The 19,474-nt window shown below is 47.6% G+C and overlaps 1 protein-coding gene across 11 annotated transcripts in view; it reads right to left on the bottom strand.

Moving 5' to 3' along the window:
- Positions 1–18,769, bottom strand: part of LOC119220007 (chloride channel protein 2-like) — a 65,492-nt gene extending 46,723 nt beyond the window's left edge. For 7 of the 11 annotated variants that reach the window (XM_062561017.1, XM_062561022.1, XM_037476041.2 and 4 more), the window contains exon 1: positions 5,614–7,173. In XM_062561017.1, coding sequence (XP_062417001.1) covers positions 5,614–5,664 — 51 coding nt within the window. In that variant the 5' untranslated portion in view covers positions 5,665–7,173. Of the gene's footprint in view, positions 1–5,613; positions 7,175–18,677 lie in introns of those variants that run through there. The other 4 variants (XM_037475775.2, XM_062561021.1, XM_062561018.1 and 1 more) reach the window with 3 other exon arrangements.
- Positions 18,770–19,474: the final 705 nt, after the last annotated feature.

Raw genomic sequence — 19,474 nt, 5'->3', positions numbered from 1 at the left:
GGGGGGGGGGTGGAATGATTAAACCAGCCGATCCGTTAGGTGTGTGTGTGTGTGTGTGTGTGTGTGTGTGTGTGTGTGTGTGTGTGTGTCGCTCGTACACCGAGGCAATAAGAGCAGCGTCTTTAGCGCATCATCCACTCTCCATTTATTAATCTGCCATCCGGCCTTGTGGGAATGATTCGGGGGGGGGGGGGGCTGGACCCCCAAAACGGCCCTCGACCTCCCAGAGGTCCGAGCTAAAGTCCCTTGGGGGGGGGGTTTAGGGAAGGATTGTGGAGAACTAAGTCCTCTCATTTCCTACGTCCACATCTTAAGGAGCTTTTGTTTTCCAAACTTCATTAAAGATGCTGAAATACTTTACTTTATTTTAGAAATCATCTTTTCCATATTTCACAATCACGTCTTAAAGCTGAAAGTAGGCTTTTGTTTACGTAAACGTTGCGTTTGAGGAACGACGGTGACATGAAAAACCGACAAAAAAACGAAACAAAAGTGACTTAGTAGAAGATTTTGTTTGAGGAAAAGCGTGAATCATCTCTGCAGCAGGAGGTCTGTTTCTGACTTAAGTGGATGTTGCACTAAAGGCGCTGCTCTTATTGCCTGCTGAAGGTTAAGATCCAAATCAAGAACCCCCCCCCTGCTAGACCAGTGATAAACAGCGCCCCCCCCCACCCTGTGTCTGAGACAGAACAGAATCTTGTTTACAGCACAGAGCTCGTCACGCAAGACGGAAGCGTGGTGCTATCGCCGCGGTTACGCAAGATAAGGGCCTATACATGTCCTTGACCCCCCCCCCCCCACTCAGTCATCATTCAGTTTGTTGATCCTGAATCCTGTTGATTTTGTGATTCCCAAATCAAGAGGGCAGAGACGTGTCCCATGTGACCTGGATCTACTCCTGATGTTCCTACAAACATCTGGAAACATCATGAGGGACGTCCAACCAACTGCTTTTTACTGCTGTCGCTTCAACAGCAAATGTGTACAAATATTACACACACACACGAATAAGTGATAAACTAAATTATGCAAATCAAACTTCCAATCGAGCCTCAAGGAACACAGGAAGTGAACGAGGTACGACTTCTTCTTCTACTGATTTGAAACCTGCTGCTTTCACACATTAAAACAAAGGAAAAACTCACTTTTGCCTCTATGCAGTTTCACGGCTCAAAAGTCTTAACGCGACATCTTTTAAAAATGAAGCAGGTAATACGCATTTCAGCTGTGTGTGTGTGTGTGCGTGCGTGTGTGTGTGTGTGCGTGCGTCCTGTGACGAAGCGGCGATGTAGGACGCGTCTCAAATGGCTTGTAATCCGTCTTTGTTCTCGGTCTCAGGTGAGACACACAGGGCCTGAAAAGCTCCATTTATCAGTGTGTGTGTGTGTGTGTGTGTGTGTGTGTGTGTGTGTGTCTACTTCACATGGTGTGTGTGACGTACAGTACCAGGCAGACCGGGCCCTTTAAAGCGCTCGAGCGAGCCGCTGCTGTTCGTATTAAAGCTGGGTCGATGCGCCCCCCCCCCCCCCCCCCTCCCCTCCCCGCTCGACCCCCTACAGCAGTGTGTGTGTGTGTGTGTGTGTGTGTGTGTGTGCCATCAGGGCCTCACACAGACGCATCAATCTCTCGCTAATAAGTCGACTCAAGCTTCAGCAACTATTCACCCCCCCCCCCCCCCCCCCCCATGAAAGGTTCTGGTGCACTGCAGAGATCAGCCATGTGTGAGCTGTCACACACACACACACACACACAATATATATATAGGGACTTTAGCTATATATATATATATATATATATTTAAAACACGGGTAGATGAAATCCAGCGTTCTGATTGGTCGAGAGTGAGTCACGGGGTGCATCATTCACTGATCATGTACCGTAGTTGTTCACGCGGTAGATTTTGCTGACCGTTAGTTGACATTTTAGCTTTTAGCTCGGTTCAGATCGTCAGAAACCCCCCCAGAAACCCCCCAAATCATCATTTTGAGGCGATGCGAGCTTTCACAAACCGGACATTAAGGTGGACGCCATGAGCGGGACTCCATGCTGTTTACATGCACGTACGGGGACGGTTTATCCTCTACACTGACGCAATGTGATACCAAACATTTGGTGCTGAAAGGCAACTATTTACTTACCATTTATAATTTAGCTGGTAACCGTGTTATAAAACCTCAAACTCTTCCATTATTGGACGATAAAGTAGAGCCTCTCGTACCTTATTGCTTTAATAATGGGGAGAGTGGGGGGTCGGGGGGGGGCTCTGGTGCTCTCAGCCACCACACGTGTCATATGTGGAACTGCTGTGCAAGTAGTCATTCTAAACATTTTGATTTTTTATATATAAATTGCTTACTTCTTCAGGGGGGGGGGGGGGTGGCAACACTCCTAACTAACACACACACACCAGTGACCTTGTGACCTCTCTGTCTTGGGGTCCCTTATCAAATAAAATAAATCAACATGTAATCATTGACATGGAAGACTAAAATTGACAACTAAAATTTCAATAAAAACAATGTAATTTATTATAATGTATTTATTTCTTCAGCCTCTTTGCACAGACAATGGTGCAGCTAATAAGAAGCTGATTAAATATGACGTGATTAATGTTATCACGGCCCTTGGCCCCGCCCACTTTATCGCCCAGTTAGTGATAACTGAGCTTTATTCACACATAAAAAAGACCCTAAACGTTACAGCTCGTCTTGCCTTGCCCCTCCCCCCCCCCGTCGACTCGCCTTCGTGCCCCACAGTTTATGCATCAACAAGATCCTTCATCAAAGAGCCTCGCGGCCGACACACGAGTCAACTGAACATCCGCTGATGTGTCAACTGTGACTTTGCGGGCCGGGCTCCGCCCCCTGAAGGCTCCGCCCCCTGAAGGCTCCGCCGACCTCGGGCAGCACCAACGGGAGCAAAGTGTCCGTCACGGCCCGGACTGCTTGGAAAGGAGCGAGTGAAGGAAAGAGGGAAGGGTTGATGAAAGGTCTCTTCCTGTGACCAGGGGTCATTTGAGGTGCCATCGGGGGGGGGGGGGGTGGATTCGTCATTTGGGCAAAAGAAGGAGAAGCAAAGGTTGATCTTTAGAGGCGGCGAGACAGAGGAGCTCTTTGATGCTTATCTGCAGAAAGGGAGGAAAAGAAAAGAAAAGGCCGACCTATTCACGACTCCTCTGTGGACAAACGTTATGCAAGCGCTCCTTTCTGCACGGAGAAAGCAGGGGTCAAGGAGCACTTGACCCCCGCAGGAGTAATAAATAAATGAAACACTTGGGAGGTCAATTAGAGAAAAAAAAGGGGGAAATTTCCACTACGAACGGAGACAAACGCACACACACACACACACACACACACACACCTTCAATACGGCTGTGAGTTATGATTCATAGCTGAATGATCTGCTGTGACCCCCCCCCCTGTAACTGGTACCTTCCAAAAGCCTCAAGGCCGACGACGACAACAACAAGTCATGGCTGTTCGGATCTGAGCTTCTGTAAGTGGCTTAAAAAAAATACCCAAACTGTGCAAAGCCTCATGAGAAGTTGGAGACGTTTTTGGGGATAATGGTGGAGAACTCGAGCCGTAGGAACTGCTGCCTCACCCCCCCCCCCCCCCCCGTCCATTGCCTCTCTGACCCTCCAAAGGTCTCGTGTCACCTGGACCTCCATGTCGTCCTTTGGGAGTATTTCCCAAAGTGTCGCAGCCTCGTGAACAGACGACATCTTCCGCCGGGTTTCTCCTCCCTCCTTCTCCTCCCCCCCCATCACCCCCCCTCAGGCCACACTGGCCTCTTTGAGCATCCACTGCCCACAACAAAACCCACACAACCACCATGACTGCCAACATCGCACAAAGACACCATGTTACTACAACCCACGGGCCCAGGAGATGGATGGCTGTGTGGGGGGGGGGGGGGGGCACTCGTTGAAAGGTGTGTGTGTGAGGGGGGTGTGGGGGGGGGGGGTTCTCACACTGCTGCTATTTTTATTCCGAGTCCACTCGAAGGCTCCCGCAGCGATGTGCACGTAACAGCGCACGGCAACGCGAGGCCTTCATTGTTATCGCTGCTGCACGTTTGTTCCCAGAGAGCCGCGGGGCGACGCCGCGTCCAGCGCGCAGCCAGCGGGTCGCACGTTGTGTAATCTCTCGCACAAACACACCAGATTAACAACACACACACACACACACACACACACACACACACAGAGACAGAGAGACAGAGAGAGGGTTTCTTCTTTTTTCCCAAGGAGGAAACGGAGGCCCAAAGAAGTGTTACAGTCCTCTGGATTTAAAGCCTCTGAATGGACCGTAAAACCTCTCTGTGACACAAGGAGATCAACCGCACACTTAAAGCTACACAAACCTCCCTCTGGGAGGGGGCCAAAGGTCCAAATTCACTCATTTGAAATTCACTCTACCGGTTTAGATGCTGTGTAAGAAGCAGGAGTCTTTGGGACATCGCAGGGACAAATCTGTCCCACATCGGTTAGGGGCCTCGGACATGAAAATGTTTGGGAGCCCCCTGCTGCATGAAACCATTCACTCCTCTGCTTCATCTTCTAGAAGCTGTGCATGACTATGTATGTGGGTCTTCTTATGCCCCCCCCCCCCTCCAGAATGCCCCTAAAAGTCATAAAGCTTAAAGAGAAATAAAAATTGCAAAGCGCCCGCTTAACTATCACGTGCACGCACGCACGCACGTACAGCAGCAGCTTTACCCTCAGCTGCAGAACAACAATGAATTGATCCATTGTTAAAGGGCCATCAATGCGGCGCACGCGCACGGAGCTGCGCACACACGCACGCACGCACCAGAGGGGCAACGCGCCGCTTCACAGATTCTGAAATATACAGAATGTAAATATACAGAATGTAAATATACAGAATGTAAAATACAGCTTCTGAATACAGAATTAAACCAGAAAAATCCCATTCAGAAATCTGTTGAAAGAACTGACTCAGCTTTTTGAACATGTTGTCACGTGACTCTGTACGTTGAGCAACAAGCATCCCTTCATCTTCCCAAATATTGACATATAAATAGATAAATGGTATATGTTTTACGGATTTTTTGTTTTCCTCAAACATAATCAAGTTTATTAAAATATTTTCCTGCCGAATTGATCAGACACCAGCAAAATGAATGCATTAATCAGATTAATATCAAATGTACTGTAGATCTTTTGTTTGTCAACATCCAGATGTGAGAGTAAAAAGACCACCTTTCTCTACAGTAACGCACCAGGGGGGCGGGGATGGACACTTTAGGAGACATGTCCCCACATAACTACACCAAAGTGGGGCAACTAGGGACTAAAGACACGCGAGCCGAGCCGCACACCGCGGACCTCGGTCCCTTTCACGTGAGAGTCCACGGAAGAGGGGGGGGGGGGCTGAACTTTGTTTAACTGCTGCCAACTTACCCCCCCGCCCCCCTCAAGGTTGGGGACAAACAACCCACAGACTGCAAGACCGACGCGGCTTCATTCGGCGCGACACGCGTGTTATTTCAGCTTAAAGTGCAACTTTCGACCGCGTTAAATGGAACGATTCATCAATGGAGTCTTGCTCCACGCGGCGTGACCGGCGGCCAAAGTTCAGTCCAACTTACCAGAGTTTGTTCATACTGCAGCGCCCGCTGGTCGGACCCGTCCCCGGCCATGGCTGCCCGTCTCCGCCCGGCGCCTCGATGACGCGCGTTCGGCTTGGAAGTGAGAGGAAGCCCGGCAGCGGTCTCTCGCCTCTGCGCGCGCGTGCGTGTGTGTGTGTGTGTGTGTGTGTGTGTGTGTGTGTGTGTGTGTGTGTGTGTGTGTTTGCGTGAGGTTGCGTGAGGTTGCGTGGTTAATGCATGGCGCTTGGCTTCGGATTGCGTGCGGGACTGAGGTGAGGCGCGCCGGCTGTTCCTCGCTTTAAAGGCAGAGACGCGCACCGCGAGGCGGGACTTAGCTGGTTCCGAAGGCGGAATCGACCCCGCCCACCTGGAAACAAGGTGTCAATCAAACTACCAGGAACTTCGCCTCTGAGGGCTTTTTTGGGGTTGTTTACATATAAACAAGATGAACATAAGGACAAGCGCAAATAAGACCATGGTCTCAGGTAACTCACATCACGTGCACGTGATGTGAGTTACCTGAGTCCAGGTGGGATCGGCCCTCCACACTGTGGATGATCATTAACTACTTTGGACATTCTTGTCACGACAGCAAGTTGTTTCAGGGTTAATCTAAGTATTTTTTGTTTCTCCTATCTCGCTGCAGTGTTTACTTTTTAAATTTATTTGCAAACTACTCTCTTGACATCACTGAAATCATCTGAATTGCCTTAAAATGAAACATCTCCAGGGCCCCTAAAACAAACTCAATGCAGCTCATGTCCCTGCATTGGTTTTACCCACATTTTACACATTTTCTACACATTTTGTTTGGTGCTCGTATAAAACGATGATCTCTAATATCTCAGAGCTACATTCTCCCCTGAAAGCAGCAGAAGTTGTGCGTGTTCTCTCTGTGGAGCATCATGTGGACCGTGTGTAACGGCTGAGTGGTGCAGAGGAGGTTCAGACAGACTGAAATGTGACATTTGCACAGACTTCCACGGAGGCTTCATAAAGGCACCGACGCCCTGAGAACAAAGTCTTCACTTATTCAGAGAACTATTAAAGCTTTAGAGGAATCTGGATTATATTTGATATGATTGTGTCGCCCCCTATGGACTAAAGTGGTGGTGTCTCACAGTCTGCCCAGCTGGAGGAGCTGGGTCTGTCCACAGTGGACTGGTCTCTGGTGGAGGAATTTGGGTCTGTCCATGGTGTACTGGTCTCTGCTGGAGTCTGAGCTGAAGGAGGTTCTGGTGGACCTGCATGATGTCATCTGAATTCATCATAAGCCCACCGGTAGCGTCGATGATGCCATTAAGAAGAACTCTATAGAAATAAAACATCTTCTCTCTGATGGTCTTGTTTACTGGTGGAGGTCTATAGGGGATCAGGACTAAAACTGAGACTTGATCAGGACCAGATCAGAGTTCCTCACTGTAACTTTAAATCTACCAAATGGACCATTGTTTAGTGTCAAGTGAAATATCTCAATAACCATGCATTCACACATTCACATCTCACTCAGTCATCACCACATCAGGTCCAATAGCATTTTGGTGTTTTATACACCTCCAAACATGAAGAAGAAGGTTCAGTCTAATACAACCTTAGCTGTATCTTGTGTTTATTGCTAATCAACACCTGTTGGCATGCTGACATGCTAAGCTAACATTGTGCATTAGCTTGTTAGCATTGCCATAGTTGTGAGCATGCCCTCAGCCTGCCGTCACGTAGCTCAAAGCACCACAAGCCGCTAACACGCATTCATGCAACTTAACACCTGACCTGAGAGTTTCTGAGCATCTACAATCATTTTATTTATGTGATACACTGGACTAGCTTGATTTGACCAGAGTTCACCTACGTGGTACCAAGGAACTGAAGTGTTTGATGTTCTCTTGCAGGGATTTGAATCACCACATATGGGAATTTACAAAAACACCCACTTGAGCCCTTGAAGATGTTTTTTGTTTGTTTTTTACTTCAGCAGAAGGTTAATCATTCGAGCGGCCTCGCTTTGTGCGACTCTCGTTTGAATGTGCCAGCTTTTGTGTTGCAACCTCATTCCTTGCGTAGGCGGCTCTCTTCAGGGTTAATGAAGGACTCGCGTTCTCCAAACTCATGACGGCACTCCGGGCCTCTCAATGGAAAATGACTGCGGGTGCAGGAGAACACATCCATTTCTACACCAGTTGATCCGATCAACAATTAAACCTCCTCTTCAGCCACTTCCTCCGGCGCCTCCGAACGCGTCCTGCGGCGCTCCCTGATAGATGCGGTCTGTGATTCCACCAACTGGTGACATGACAAAATGAAAATGAGCAAATACTTGTCTCCACTGTTGACCGTCTGCAGACGCATTAAAAATGAGAGTCAGTACGAGCAGACGTGTCTTCATGCGCTACGGACGATACGCCACACTTCAGTAAAACAAGGTCACAAACAAGTAGGTTTCATTCCAAAAACTTAAAAAACAACTTATTAAAACAACTTTTAATAAAACAACATCTTTATGTAATGCCTCAAGAAAGGCAACGCCCCGTAATACAAAGTATCGTTATACTTAGTATTGTGATACTAGTAATATTGTATAGCCTCTAAAAAATGATGTAAGTAGTAGAATACAGTTACACATTAACATAAATTAGTGTTCTTTGTTTTACAGGAAGGACAAAAGTCAACATCAGGACGACTTGAGACAAACCTCGCATTGCTGCGCTCGTCTTTCCAATCGAATGCATGAAAACATCCGTATTAAAGCTAAAGCGATCCATCAGCCGCCGCCCTAACAACGCTGATGGCCTTTGTCCGACCTCGTGGCGGCCCGTTGGCTGGAGGCCTCTGAGTGTGACGGATGGAGCCGACGAGGAGCAAACACACACCTGAAAGGCACAAACCAGACGGATAATCTCTCTTCAATAAGCTGTTCCTCTGTGTGCAAAGTCAAGAAAGGTCCCGGTCACGCCTTTGCGTGTCTAATACGTGTCGTCAGGTCTGTGTGTGAATTGAATTGTTATTCGGAGAAAGACTCCATTATACTAAATGGAACCTTCCGGAGTCAATAAACTATCATCTGATTCAGAAGAATGAGTCCGCGAAGGAGCTCGTTGCTCAACTCTGTCACTTTCCCCCCAAACGGTGTTTGAATGGAGATGAGTGTGTGTGTGAGTGAGTGTGTGCGTGTGTGTGTGTGTGAGTCCGGCTTGTGCCACCGGAGCCAATCGGCTGTGACCGGCCGGCTCGGGGAGCCCCGTTGTTCTTTTTCTCGAGGTCCGTGTTGACAGGACGGATGGGTCGGGCCTTTCACCTTCTCTAATCCTCTAGAAGAAGCAGACGTCCTCCAGCGGGTCCTTCTGCTACCCGGTGAACTCAAGGTTCATCCTCTCTATATCCAACAGCCACACACTTGTGGATTATTAGTCCCTAGCAGCCAGTTGAGGTGAGAATATGTGAAAAAAAGCCATAAATGACACTAGAGCTCTGCTAGCACATTTTCAGTTTACACGTTTACTGTCTTTTGATACATTTTCATTATTTTATTGGACATTTTGTAATTTTATGCCGCCTTCAAACATCTTGGACAACAGATGAAAATTAACCTTTAAATATATTTTACTCTATATACATATCTATATACTGTATTTATATATACTACCGTGACCATAAATAGACATTTTTGGTAGAGCGTGTTTAAAAAAAAATAATCTGGTTTTAACCCCCCCGCTGGGAACCAGTGGAGGACCAGTGGAGCGTGGAGCACAGGAGCAGGAGGTGACGTACCTCACACAGAGAATTACTTCAAAGAATTCTTCTAAACTGTGGATGAATTTTATGAAGTAAATTACGATTTAGTAAACACGTCAATAAAAGCCAACAATGAGCTCTTTCTGGAGCTGACGGGGTTCTTATCACCATGTGACCGGCGCTCGTAAACCAGGAGAAGGGCTGAAGTCCCGTCCTCAGCAGCTTCGCCTTCGGGCCGAACGCAACCGAGGAGACGTCTCCGGCTGAAGGAGACCGTGAAAAGCTTGTCAAGTGGAAAATGTTTCACACTGAACCAGATGAAGATATCAACCAGGGGGTCGTAGATTGACCTTCGACACAGATGAAGTATGTTTGACATGTAACTGATCTCTTTCCATCACACCTTTAATCTGCGCTTCTGAGGCCGCTTCAGCTTCTTCTCATCCAGCATTTACCAGAGAAACGGGTTTTGAGACGTTTTCACCCACTGACGGGTCCCACCAATTGATCTTAAGAGGGAGAGGGACAAAAAACGTAATTTAACCGTTTTTATACGGACGGTAATGGCAGCGGCAAAAGAGCCACTTCAACACTCGGCCTGTTGAAGCTCAGCTCATCGCGAGCTTCCTGGAGACGGCACACCATCACGACGCCGTCATGACGATGATCGCAGGATCTCACAGAGGCAGAAAGACGAGGCAGAAAGACGACGAGTTTAGCTCAGAGGTACGAGATTGTAGTTCTCTTTAAACTCATATCAGACGTTCTGTCAGCTTTATACAAAAAGAGATGAAAATATTTCCTCAAATATTTTCATTTCTATGATCTCTGGGCTTAAAGTAAATTTGCTCTTTTCTTTGCATGACCCCTTGACCTGAGCTTCTCTCGGTGGTCTACGGAGGTCTCCTGCTGTCGTCTTACCTGACGTTGTGTCCCCTCAAATATTCCTCAAAACAAAACAGTCCAATCCGAGTTTCACTCCGGCTGCCGTTCTTCAGTCATGACACAAATATCGCTGGGACTTTATCGAAACGTCAACCGTTATTCCAAATATTTGAACAGCAGCACGGCCTGAAATCGCACAATGTTATCTCCCGCAGCTTGTATTTTAATATAAATGTTGAAACAGCGAACAATAAAACACAAATCCACCCTCTTGTGTGGGGTAAGAATGAAATAAGAAAACAGGTGGCATTGCTTCTGTTGCTTTTAAGACACACTCACACCTACGAGACAATGGATTTCTTTTCTAAATGTGAAAGTAAAGGTTTCACTGGATTTCCTCCCAACTGTTTAAGTTCACCAACCCCTTAAAAGGTCAAAGGTTATCCCTTCAGGCTTCGCTCCCTTGTGGCTGAATTCAAAGGCTTTTCTTTTAACTCCAACCACATCCTCACGTACATCGTCACACATCTTCCTACACAGAAGGTTCCGTTCATATTTGCCTGTTATCTCTCACTACACCTTCGGTCCTCTCTCAGGATCCCAGGTGATAAAAGCTTCTCAGACCATCAGGTGATTGTTTCGCAGTCCTCTAATTGGTTGCATTGATTGGACTAAAGAAGGCTCTGAGACCCCCAGATTGGTTCAACATGAATCAATGGCAACGTGATTGCTGTCGTGTTGTTGGGACTTTTCCTACTGCTTTGCAGTGTGCGGATGAACAGCAGGATGCTTCAGCACAGCAGGTCGAGAGTGAAGGCAAACGAGTCCAAACGGGTCGCATGCAGGTCGCTCTTTTTTGCCCCCTTTCACCGATTGACTTGAGACTTTTGCACACAGGTTTTCATGGATATGCTTCACAAAATAAACCTTTAAACACAGGACTTTCACCCAGTGGACAGTCGTTCAACAAAAAGTCAACACTGACCTTTTTACATTTTCCAAGTCTGTGTTTAGACAAAAGAAACAGACGTATTTATCAAATGGAAAAACAAATGTGCCACACGACACTGAAGCAGCTTATTTGAATTCACCATCATTCATTTAAATCATTTACACCTGTACAAATTGTACTTTTTCTTCTGTGACTAAATCTGTGGATAAAAGAAAAGAAAAATATATACAGTATATATATCTATATCATATTGAGAATATAAACGCCTCATTAGAGAGTGCTGTGTGATGAGAAATGTGTCCTTCCAGGGAAAACTCACAGAGGTTAATTCAGTAAAGATCAAATCCCCGGGATGATACACATCGACAGCCTCATCGTGGAGGGTGGATTCAGACCTCCACCAGCTCACATATCTTCCTCGTAGCTGCCCGTGTGTCCCTGTGCGTTGAATAGATTTGTGCATTTCCGTGTTTAATACATATATAGATGAAGCAAATTATTGCAGCATGATCCTGGACCGAATTCTGTTTATTTAGTCTCTGCAACAATGAAACAAACCGTTGTCTTCTAACAGCTGGAGCAGCAGGAAGCACCTGTGTTGAGAACGTAATCGGGCCCAGGATCGACCCTTGAGGTCCATCGCAAGAGGGTTAGTTGAGGTGGAAAACGAGCTTATTGTGCTTTTATCTGCTTGTGTGATCCACTTTTGGTACAAAATGGGCGACATAAATAAATATGCTTCATCAGGGAAGCATGTTCAGACCATGACACACTCATACACTTCTGCTCTCTATTCTTGGATGTCTTCTCTCTTTTTTTGAGGTCTTCACTGCTGCTGTCCAGCAGATCGTGTACTGTGCTGCCAGAAGACGAAGCACAGACATGAAAAACATTCACGTGTCACTGGTACATTTTTGGCTCCGGTGAATAATGCAGCTCTTGCGTAACACAATGTCGAGTCATGGCCCAAAAAAATACTTCACCAGAGGAAGTAAAATGGCGACTTTTCACAGCTCCCAAGTCTGGCAATTTAGTGAAAAGTTGCTCCATAGCAAAGAAATATGCGATTAATTACATGAAATATTCCCGAAACTTCAACTAAAAGACTTTCCCAAGCAGCAGCCAGGATCTGAGCCTCTGTCCTCGCTGGACTTTGGACATGTGCAACTTGTCTCCACCGCTTCAGGACGCCGATATCAGACAATCGCACACAAGGCGAGTAAGAAAGAGTAAGAAACTCCTTCTGAGCCACCAGTTCAATGGATGCTATTAGGAATAAATCAATGGATGAGTTACAGAGGAATAGTATTCAATACCTTCGTCAGGTCATTAGAACAGAACCCAGGAGGACCAGCGTCCCTTTAGGAAGGACGCATATACTGACCCAAAGCAAGGAGGTCATCTTGGTTCATTCTGTGACCTCCTTGGTGGTGTTAGAACAGACAGATTCAATAGGTGAGTGTGTAACAAGCAGCGTCTGGAGGTTTCATGAATGAGGACATCCGTCTTTCCGAGAAACTTGAAAACCAAATTGCAGACGAGATGAAAAAGGAGGAAAACGTGGTGTTTCCAGCTTTGATCCTCACGTCTAAACGCGACCCCTTTATGTTACTGAGATCTCATTCGGCGAACTCCAGGTCTCAGAAGATGAGCCCATGAACCCCCGGGACTCCCTCCACTTCTTATGTAGCCTGCAGCTCACCACCAAGGGACCATCACGCGCCGAGAGAAGGCTCCACCCATCCGTCCCTCTGTTCTGTCCATACAGTGCCGTGCCGTATCTTCGGGTCAGTACCACGTTCCGTCAGACGACGGGACGTGAAGTTGAGAAGCTCCATCGGTGACGTCCTCGAGTCGTGAGAAGTTCCCTTCTCCTCAAACGCCCCCCCGACTTTTTAAAAACTCGGATGATGGAGGAAATCACTTCACAAAGAGCTCCTTCTTGACATTTTAGTTTGTGTGCATAAGAAGAAGAAGAAGAAGACTGTAAATAGGAAGTGTGTGTTGACATGGTAACGGCTCCCCTTTGGTTTGTAGACCGCCGCTTTGAAGCCTCGAGTTCGACAATTCCACCGTTGACATCTTGGTGTTTTTGCACCCGGTGAGAGGACCGAGAGACACCGTCTCTGGTGGCAACCTGTCAATCACAGTAAGACCCGCCCTAAAGTCTACTTGACTGTAAAGGAAGTACCTCCTGACATGAAGCAGTGGTCCTGAAGACCTAAACATGCTTCTAGATGCAATGTAGTGACATCCATGTCTGCCTGTTATTTACATTTCTATTTCCATTCCATTATTTTAGTCTTTTTTAATAATTAATCGGTAAAACTGATTCAATGTTTCGTTTGACACAAACTTGCATCCAGGTATTTTACGTCCTGCATCAGTTCAACACACAAACACACGAGACTCCCTCCTGCTCCCTGTTGCAGAAGAAGGTGTCTCACTGTGTGTGTCCACTGTGTGTCTCACTGTGTGTGTCCACTGTGTGTCTCACTGTGTGTGTCCACTGTGTGTCTCACTGTGTGTGTCCACTGAGTGTCTCACTGTGTGTGTCTTACTGTGTGTGTCCACTGTGTGTCTCACTGTGTGTGTCCACTGTGTGTCTCACTGTGTGTGTCCACTGTGTGTCTCACTGTGTGTGTCTTACTGTGTGTGTCCACTGTGTGTGTGTGTCCACTGAGTGTCTCACTGTGTGTGTCTTACTGTGTGTGTCCACTATGTGTCTCACTGTGTGTCTCACTGTGTGTGTCCACTGAGTGTCTCACTGTGTGTGTCCACTGTGTGTCTCACTGTGTGTGTCTTACTGTGTGTGTCCACTGTGTGTGTCTCAGTGTGTGTGTCTTACTGTGTGTGTCCACTGTGTGTCTCACTGTGTGTGTCCACTGAGTGTCTCACTGTGTGTGTCTTACTGTGTGTGTCCACTGTGTGTCTCACTGTGTGTCTCACTGTGTGTGTCCACTGAGTGTCTCACTGTGTGTGTCCACTGTGTGTCTCACTGTGTGTGTCTTACTGTGTGTGTCCACTGTGTGTGTCTCAGTGTGTGTGTCTTACTGTGTGTGTCCACTGTGTGTCTCACTGTGTGTGTCCACTGTGTGTCTCACTGTGTGTGTCCACTGAGTGTCTCACTGTGTGTGTCTTACTGTGTGTGTCTCACTGTGTGTCTCACTGTGTGTGTCCACTGAGTGTCTCACTGTGTGTGTCCACTGTGTGTCTCACTGTGTGTGTCTTACTGTGTGTGTCCACTGTGTGTGTCTCACTGTGTGATTCCACTGAGTGTCTCACTGTGTGTGTCTCACTGTGTGATTCCACTGTTTGTCTCACTGTGTGTCTCACTGTGTTTGTCTCACTGTGTGTCTCACTGTGTGTGTGTGAATGCATCCATCAGTGACCTTGAGTGTACTTGCTGACTTGTCTCTACTGGGATTAAAAACCTGGAGATGATTCAATTACAAGAAATATAGATCCTCTGATCTAGCAGAACGTGTGTGTGTGTGTGTGTGTGTGTGTTGAGGACCACCTTGTGTAATGTCCGAGGGTGTGCGTCTCATTCCTGACACAACAGCTTCATTTCTCTGCATTGACGTTAACGAGGACGTCGTTTTACCGAATTGATGAAGTGCACAAAAACAAGGGACCTGTTGCGTAACGCGTCACATGGGCGATGGACGCCCCTCACGGGGAGCAGATCAGAAGTCCAAGAAATGAAACAGAATGTGGCAGCTCAAGCCAATTTCTGTCTTTTTTTATCAAGTCTCGTTTCTTGTTGCTTCTCCCTGTTCATTTCTTTCCTTCCGCGTCTCGGGGCTGTCGGAGGAATCGCTTCTTCTCCCATTTTTTTTCCTTGAAGCAGAGAAAGAGAAGATCGATGAGCACCGGCTGGCTCTCTTGTCTCTTTTTTTTTTTCTTTTCACAAATGGGTTTTTCAGGGAGCCGGGGATGGAAATCCACAGGTGTGAAGATGCCTGAGGTGATGGGAAGCACACTCGGTTCTGGCCTGTCGAAATGTCAGCTCGCCTACTTTCTCGTCAAATAAAAGACATTTGACTCAAATCGGCTCCATTATTCTATTTCACAGTCAAATATTCACATTTCAGGAGCTGAGGCAATTTGACTTTTGTTCACTGAATATAAAATATTTGTACAGGATGCAGGAAGTGATGTCACACAAGAACCGGAGCTCAGTATCCTTCTAATTTCATATGAATCAAAGACCTAAGAAGTGTTTCTGCTTCGCTATAATTATGAAACGATGCACCCTGCAACAGACACACGCACAAGCTAACGATAGCATATTAGCACTGCCCTGTTCATTAGGGAATTCCTCTGAACATCTGACTCATCAGAGACCCCCCCCCCCCCCCCCGAGGCAAACTGAGACTCCTCCAGGGCTTTTGAATCAGACCAGACGCTGCACGCCGCTTTTGTTTTATAACACCATTAAAAAAAAAATCCCTCCATCTGTGTGGGAATCAGCATCAGGACCACGAGACACCTGAACACCGCTGAACATCACTCCGCTCGAAGACTCATCCTAGTCCCCCCCTCTTCATCTGACCATCCCACGCCTGAGCCCCCCCCCCCCCCTCACCCACCCACCCGCCCACACACACTATGAGTACACGGTGTACACCTGTACAATGGACAGCAAACTATGTGCAACTCTTTGCCAGGACTAAAACTGCTTATGTGGCACAATGCAGGGTTTTACCTCTTCTTCTTCTGACACTTTTTTTCTTCAACTTTTTTGACGTCACCTTTTCCCACTTTTACTTTTCTTGGTTCCACTGCCGATCTCTCCGTCCAAGTTCTGTTAACGTCGTACATTTGGCCAATCTCAGCAGGAGTGCTGGACTTTTCGAGGAAGCGTTCGTCTAAGACAAAGGAATCCATCATGTCAGATATCTAAGTCAAAACTGCCCAAAGGCCGATGGAAGCCAAATCAGATGCAATAGTTCACAGCAAATGTCAACATTATTTTTGCCATTGCAAGGAGGAATAAAACTAGTGTAGTGATTTTGATATTTATCACATTTTACGTGTCATGATGTCATATCTTGGCTCCACCATCGTGTCTGGATCTCCGACACCGAGCAGACTGCTGTCCCTGGACTCTAATGTCTTCCTATGGTCCTGGTTTCTGCGAGACCAACAGGTACTTTGGATCTTTCATGATTTATTTCTACACAAGCCGAGTGACAGTTAGAAGATTCAAGTGAATCCAGCTAGCTATCAGAGTATATATGAACAGTACAGCACCATGACTCTAGAAAAGAGTGGTGACATCAGAATGGTCACTTATTGGCCTGAATGGACTCTCGCCGCTGTTCATTGGGCGATGGAAGGTCTATTAATCTCGTGGACACATCGAGCGATTCAAAGCCCGCCGGCTCTTTGCTGACTCCGACTGGGCCTCAGTTAATTGTTTCTCACTTAGACGTCGACCGTCGAATTTTTTGAGACCTTTTTCAGATATCTAATTGAAAGAGTATCAGAACTCATTTTCACGGACATAGACATTTTATCCATTCAATAATCCTGTGGCAGTTTGTGATGAATCGTCTTCTCTTAGCTTTAAGCATCGAAGCCACAGCGGCACCGGTCTCAAGTCCCGTTGGACTCCTGCTGCCCCCCCCGCCCCCCGCCCCCCTCCCCCTACACCACAAGAGCTCTTTGTTGATATATCATTCATTTCCATTGGTATTGATTCTGTGCTGAAACAGTAGATTGCATTTGTTGCTGTTTGATTCCAGCGGCTGTAGAATCCGCATCTTACGGGTCGAGCTGTTTCAGCAGCATTCGAGCAACGTGCAACTTTTGGCTGTTGCGTTGTGACTTTCCTTTGGTTTGACACTTCTCAGCCACCATACAAATTTACTCTGTGAGATTCAATTTTAACTCCAAGCTGGTGTTTATACTGTCCCAATCTTGTCAGTGTTAAATCAACACTCAACGAAGTGTTAACAAATTAACTCCGAATAAGTGTCAAAAATAAATCGGCTCGGTGTGGAATACAACGTCATTTAGCTAAAGTATCTTACATTGCATTTTTAACACATGGTGTGTACATTTTAGCCCAGGGAGCAGTTCAGGGTTGGATGCATAGCTCAGAGACACTTTGACATGGAGCAGCAGGGTTTTGAACCAACAACCTTGTGGTTGTCGGCACACCGTCACCAATCCATGCGCCACAGTTCGTACAAGCCTGATACCAAGAAGTGTGACACTGTACATTTACATCTCAATCCTATCAAAGAGTTCATTTAACTCTGCTAAGTGTTGCAAATGAATCTGCTCTTGACATCTTGAACAATTGACTCTGTAAGAGTTTGCAGTGTGATTTCAACTCTGCACCTAACCAACGATGCAATGACAATACTCAAAGTGTAAAACTCATAGTAGAGATCATCACCACCAGTCAGCTCTCAGAGGGCCCCGAACTCATGAGTTTAAACCTTCATCTGACACGTCGACTGACTTTTCTGTCAATCAACGTTTTTACATTTACTCAAGAAAGAAATTCTTGTCTTCAAGACAAAATGAACAAGCTTATTTTCTTCCTTTGCCAGTATGTGATCATGGAGGGAGCTGTTTAATCATCTGTCTCTGAGTTCATCAAGAGATGAACCTGTAATCACTCCTGCAAACAGAACCCCCACAACATACAGGGACGGGGGGGGGGGGGGGGGGCGGGGTCATCAATAGGAAAATTTGCTGTTGACGTCACAGTTTGCTCTCTGATATTGAATAACAAAATCGCTGATACGAATCGGACAGAATGTGACTCCACATGAGGTTCAGCCACAACAGCGTCACAAATTCAGAAGAGAAAACCCAGAGTTCCAAAGAGGTCCACCGATGGAGCAAACTGAGAAGAGAACAACCGCCATCACAGAGGGAGGGTTTTCTGACCCCCCCGCCACCGCCCCTCCTCCCCCCCCCCCCCCACAGGTTCCAAAGCACCGGGACCTGTGCTATAGAGATCTCCACTGCAGGGCCTTTGATTCTAATTTATTAAATCAAGGCAACTCACTGCCTCTGGCCCCTAGAGCATCGTGCAGTGTGTGTGTGTGTGTGTGTGTGTGTGTGTGTGTGTGTGTGTGTGTGTGTGTGTGTGTGTGTGTGTGTGTGTGGAGGCTTGACTGAAGATGCAAGCTTTACGGATTAAAGTGGAGTTCCATTTCCCTGAAAGAGTCAGGCACATGATCTCTCGCCCAATTTGAATACAGTGCGTGTGTGTGCGCGCGTGCGTGAGCTGTGTTTGGAGAGCCCGCAGCTGATGTGTAGATATCTACATCTATCTTGTGACCAGCAGAAGCGTCGTGCGCGAGCGGGTGCGGGGGGGGGGGGGGGGGGGGGAGTTGACTGATAGGCGGCATGAAGGCTGGATGATGCTGGATGAAAGGGGCACACGCGCGCAAGCACACACACACACACACACACGCACGCACGCACACAGTCGTCGGGCATGCGGACGCGCAGTGCGCAGCCTACCCACCATCGTGCCCGGGGCCCCTGAACGCCCCAGTCGGTCCAGCAGGCGACCTGACGCGGCGGTGAGCGGTCAGTCACCTGCAGCTCTCCATCTCTCACCCCCCGGGGCGCTGAGGGCGCAGGACGGGGAGGCGGGGGGAGGATGGGAGGGGGGGGGGGGGGGGTGTTTACGGCAGGTGAGAATCCCGCAAGTTGAAGAGACAAAGTTGGATTGGAGGCAACAGTTTCCCCTCCAGAGGGTCCGCTGCGGGTCGCGCTGCTTCAGCCGCCGGGCTGCGGATCCCGTTGGTTAACTTCCAACACGCATTGATAATCCTCAAAACATGGAATAAAACACACGCACACGCACCCTCTCTATGATCCCGTGGAGAAGAAACGGGCCCCTCCGTCTGATGAAAATAAACAAGTGGTAGAGGGAGGGATGCTCCTCTCTGGCATTCAACAGCCGCTCCTCAGCATCCTCCGCTGTTGCAATGCGGGTCTGCGCGCGGAGCGGAGAAGAAGAAAAAAAACCCCACAGCGCTCGATTCCCGCCTTGTAGCTGGACCAGATGTGCGTCCACTGGTTTGGTGCGGGATGAACACAGCGGGGTGCGGTGTGGGGGCGGGGAGGGGGGTGCGCAGTGCTGGAGGTAGAAGAGGAGGAGGCAGGGTGGGAGTGAGGGAGGGAGAGAGGAAGGCTATAGAGAGCTGGATGTGTGTGTGAGAAAGGCTGCTACCTGTTCACTGGATGCAGTTTGGAAGTTTGGATGCTGACAGATGTGAGCATGTAAGGACAGATATGAGCGTGTAAGGACAGATG

Source organism: Pungitius pungitius, chromosome 3, assembly GCF_949316345.1.
Source record: "Pungitius pungitius chromosome 3, fPunPun2.1, whole genome shotgun sequence".
NCBI lineage: Eukaryota > Metazoa > Chordata > Actinopteri > Perciformes > Gasterosteidae > Pungitius > Pungitius pungitius.
This window is presented reverse-complemented; position numbering and strand designations above follow the sequence as displayed.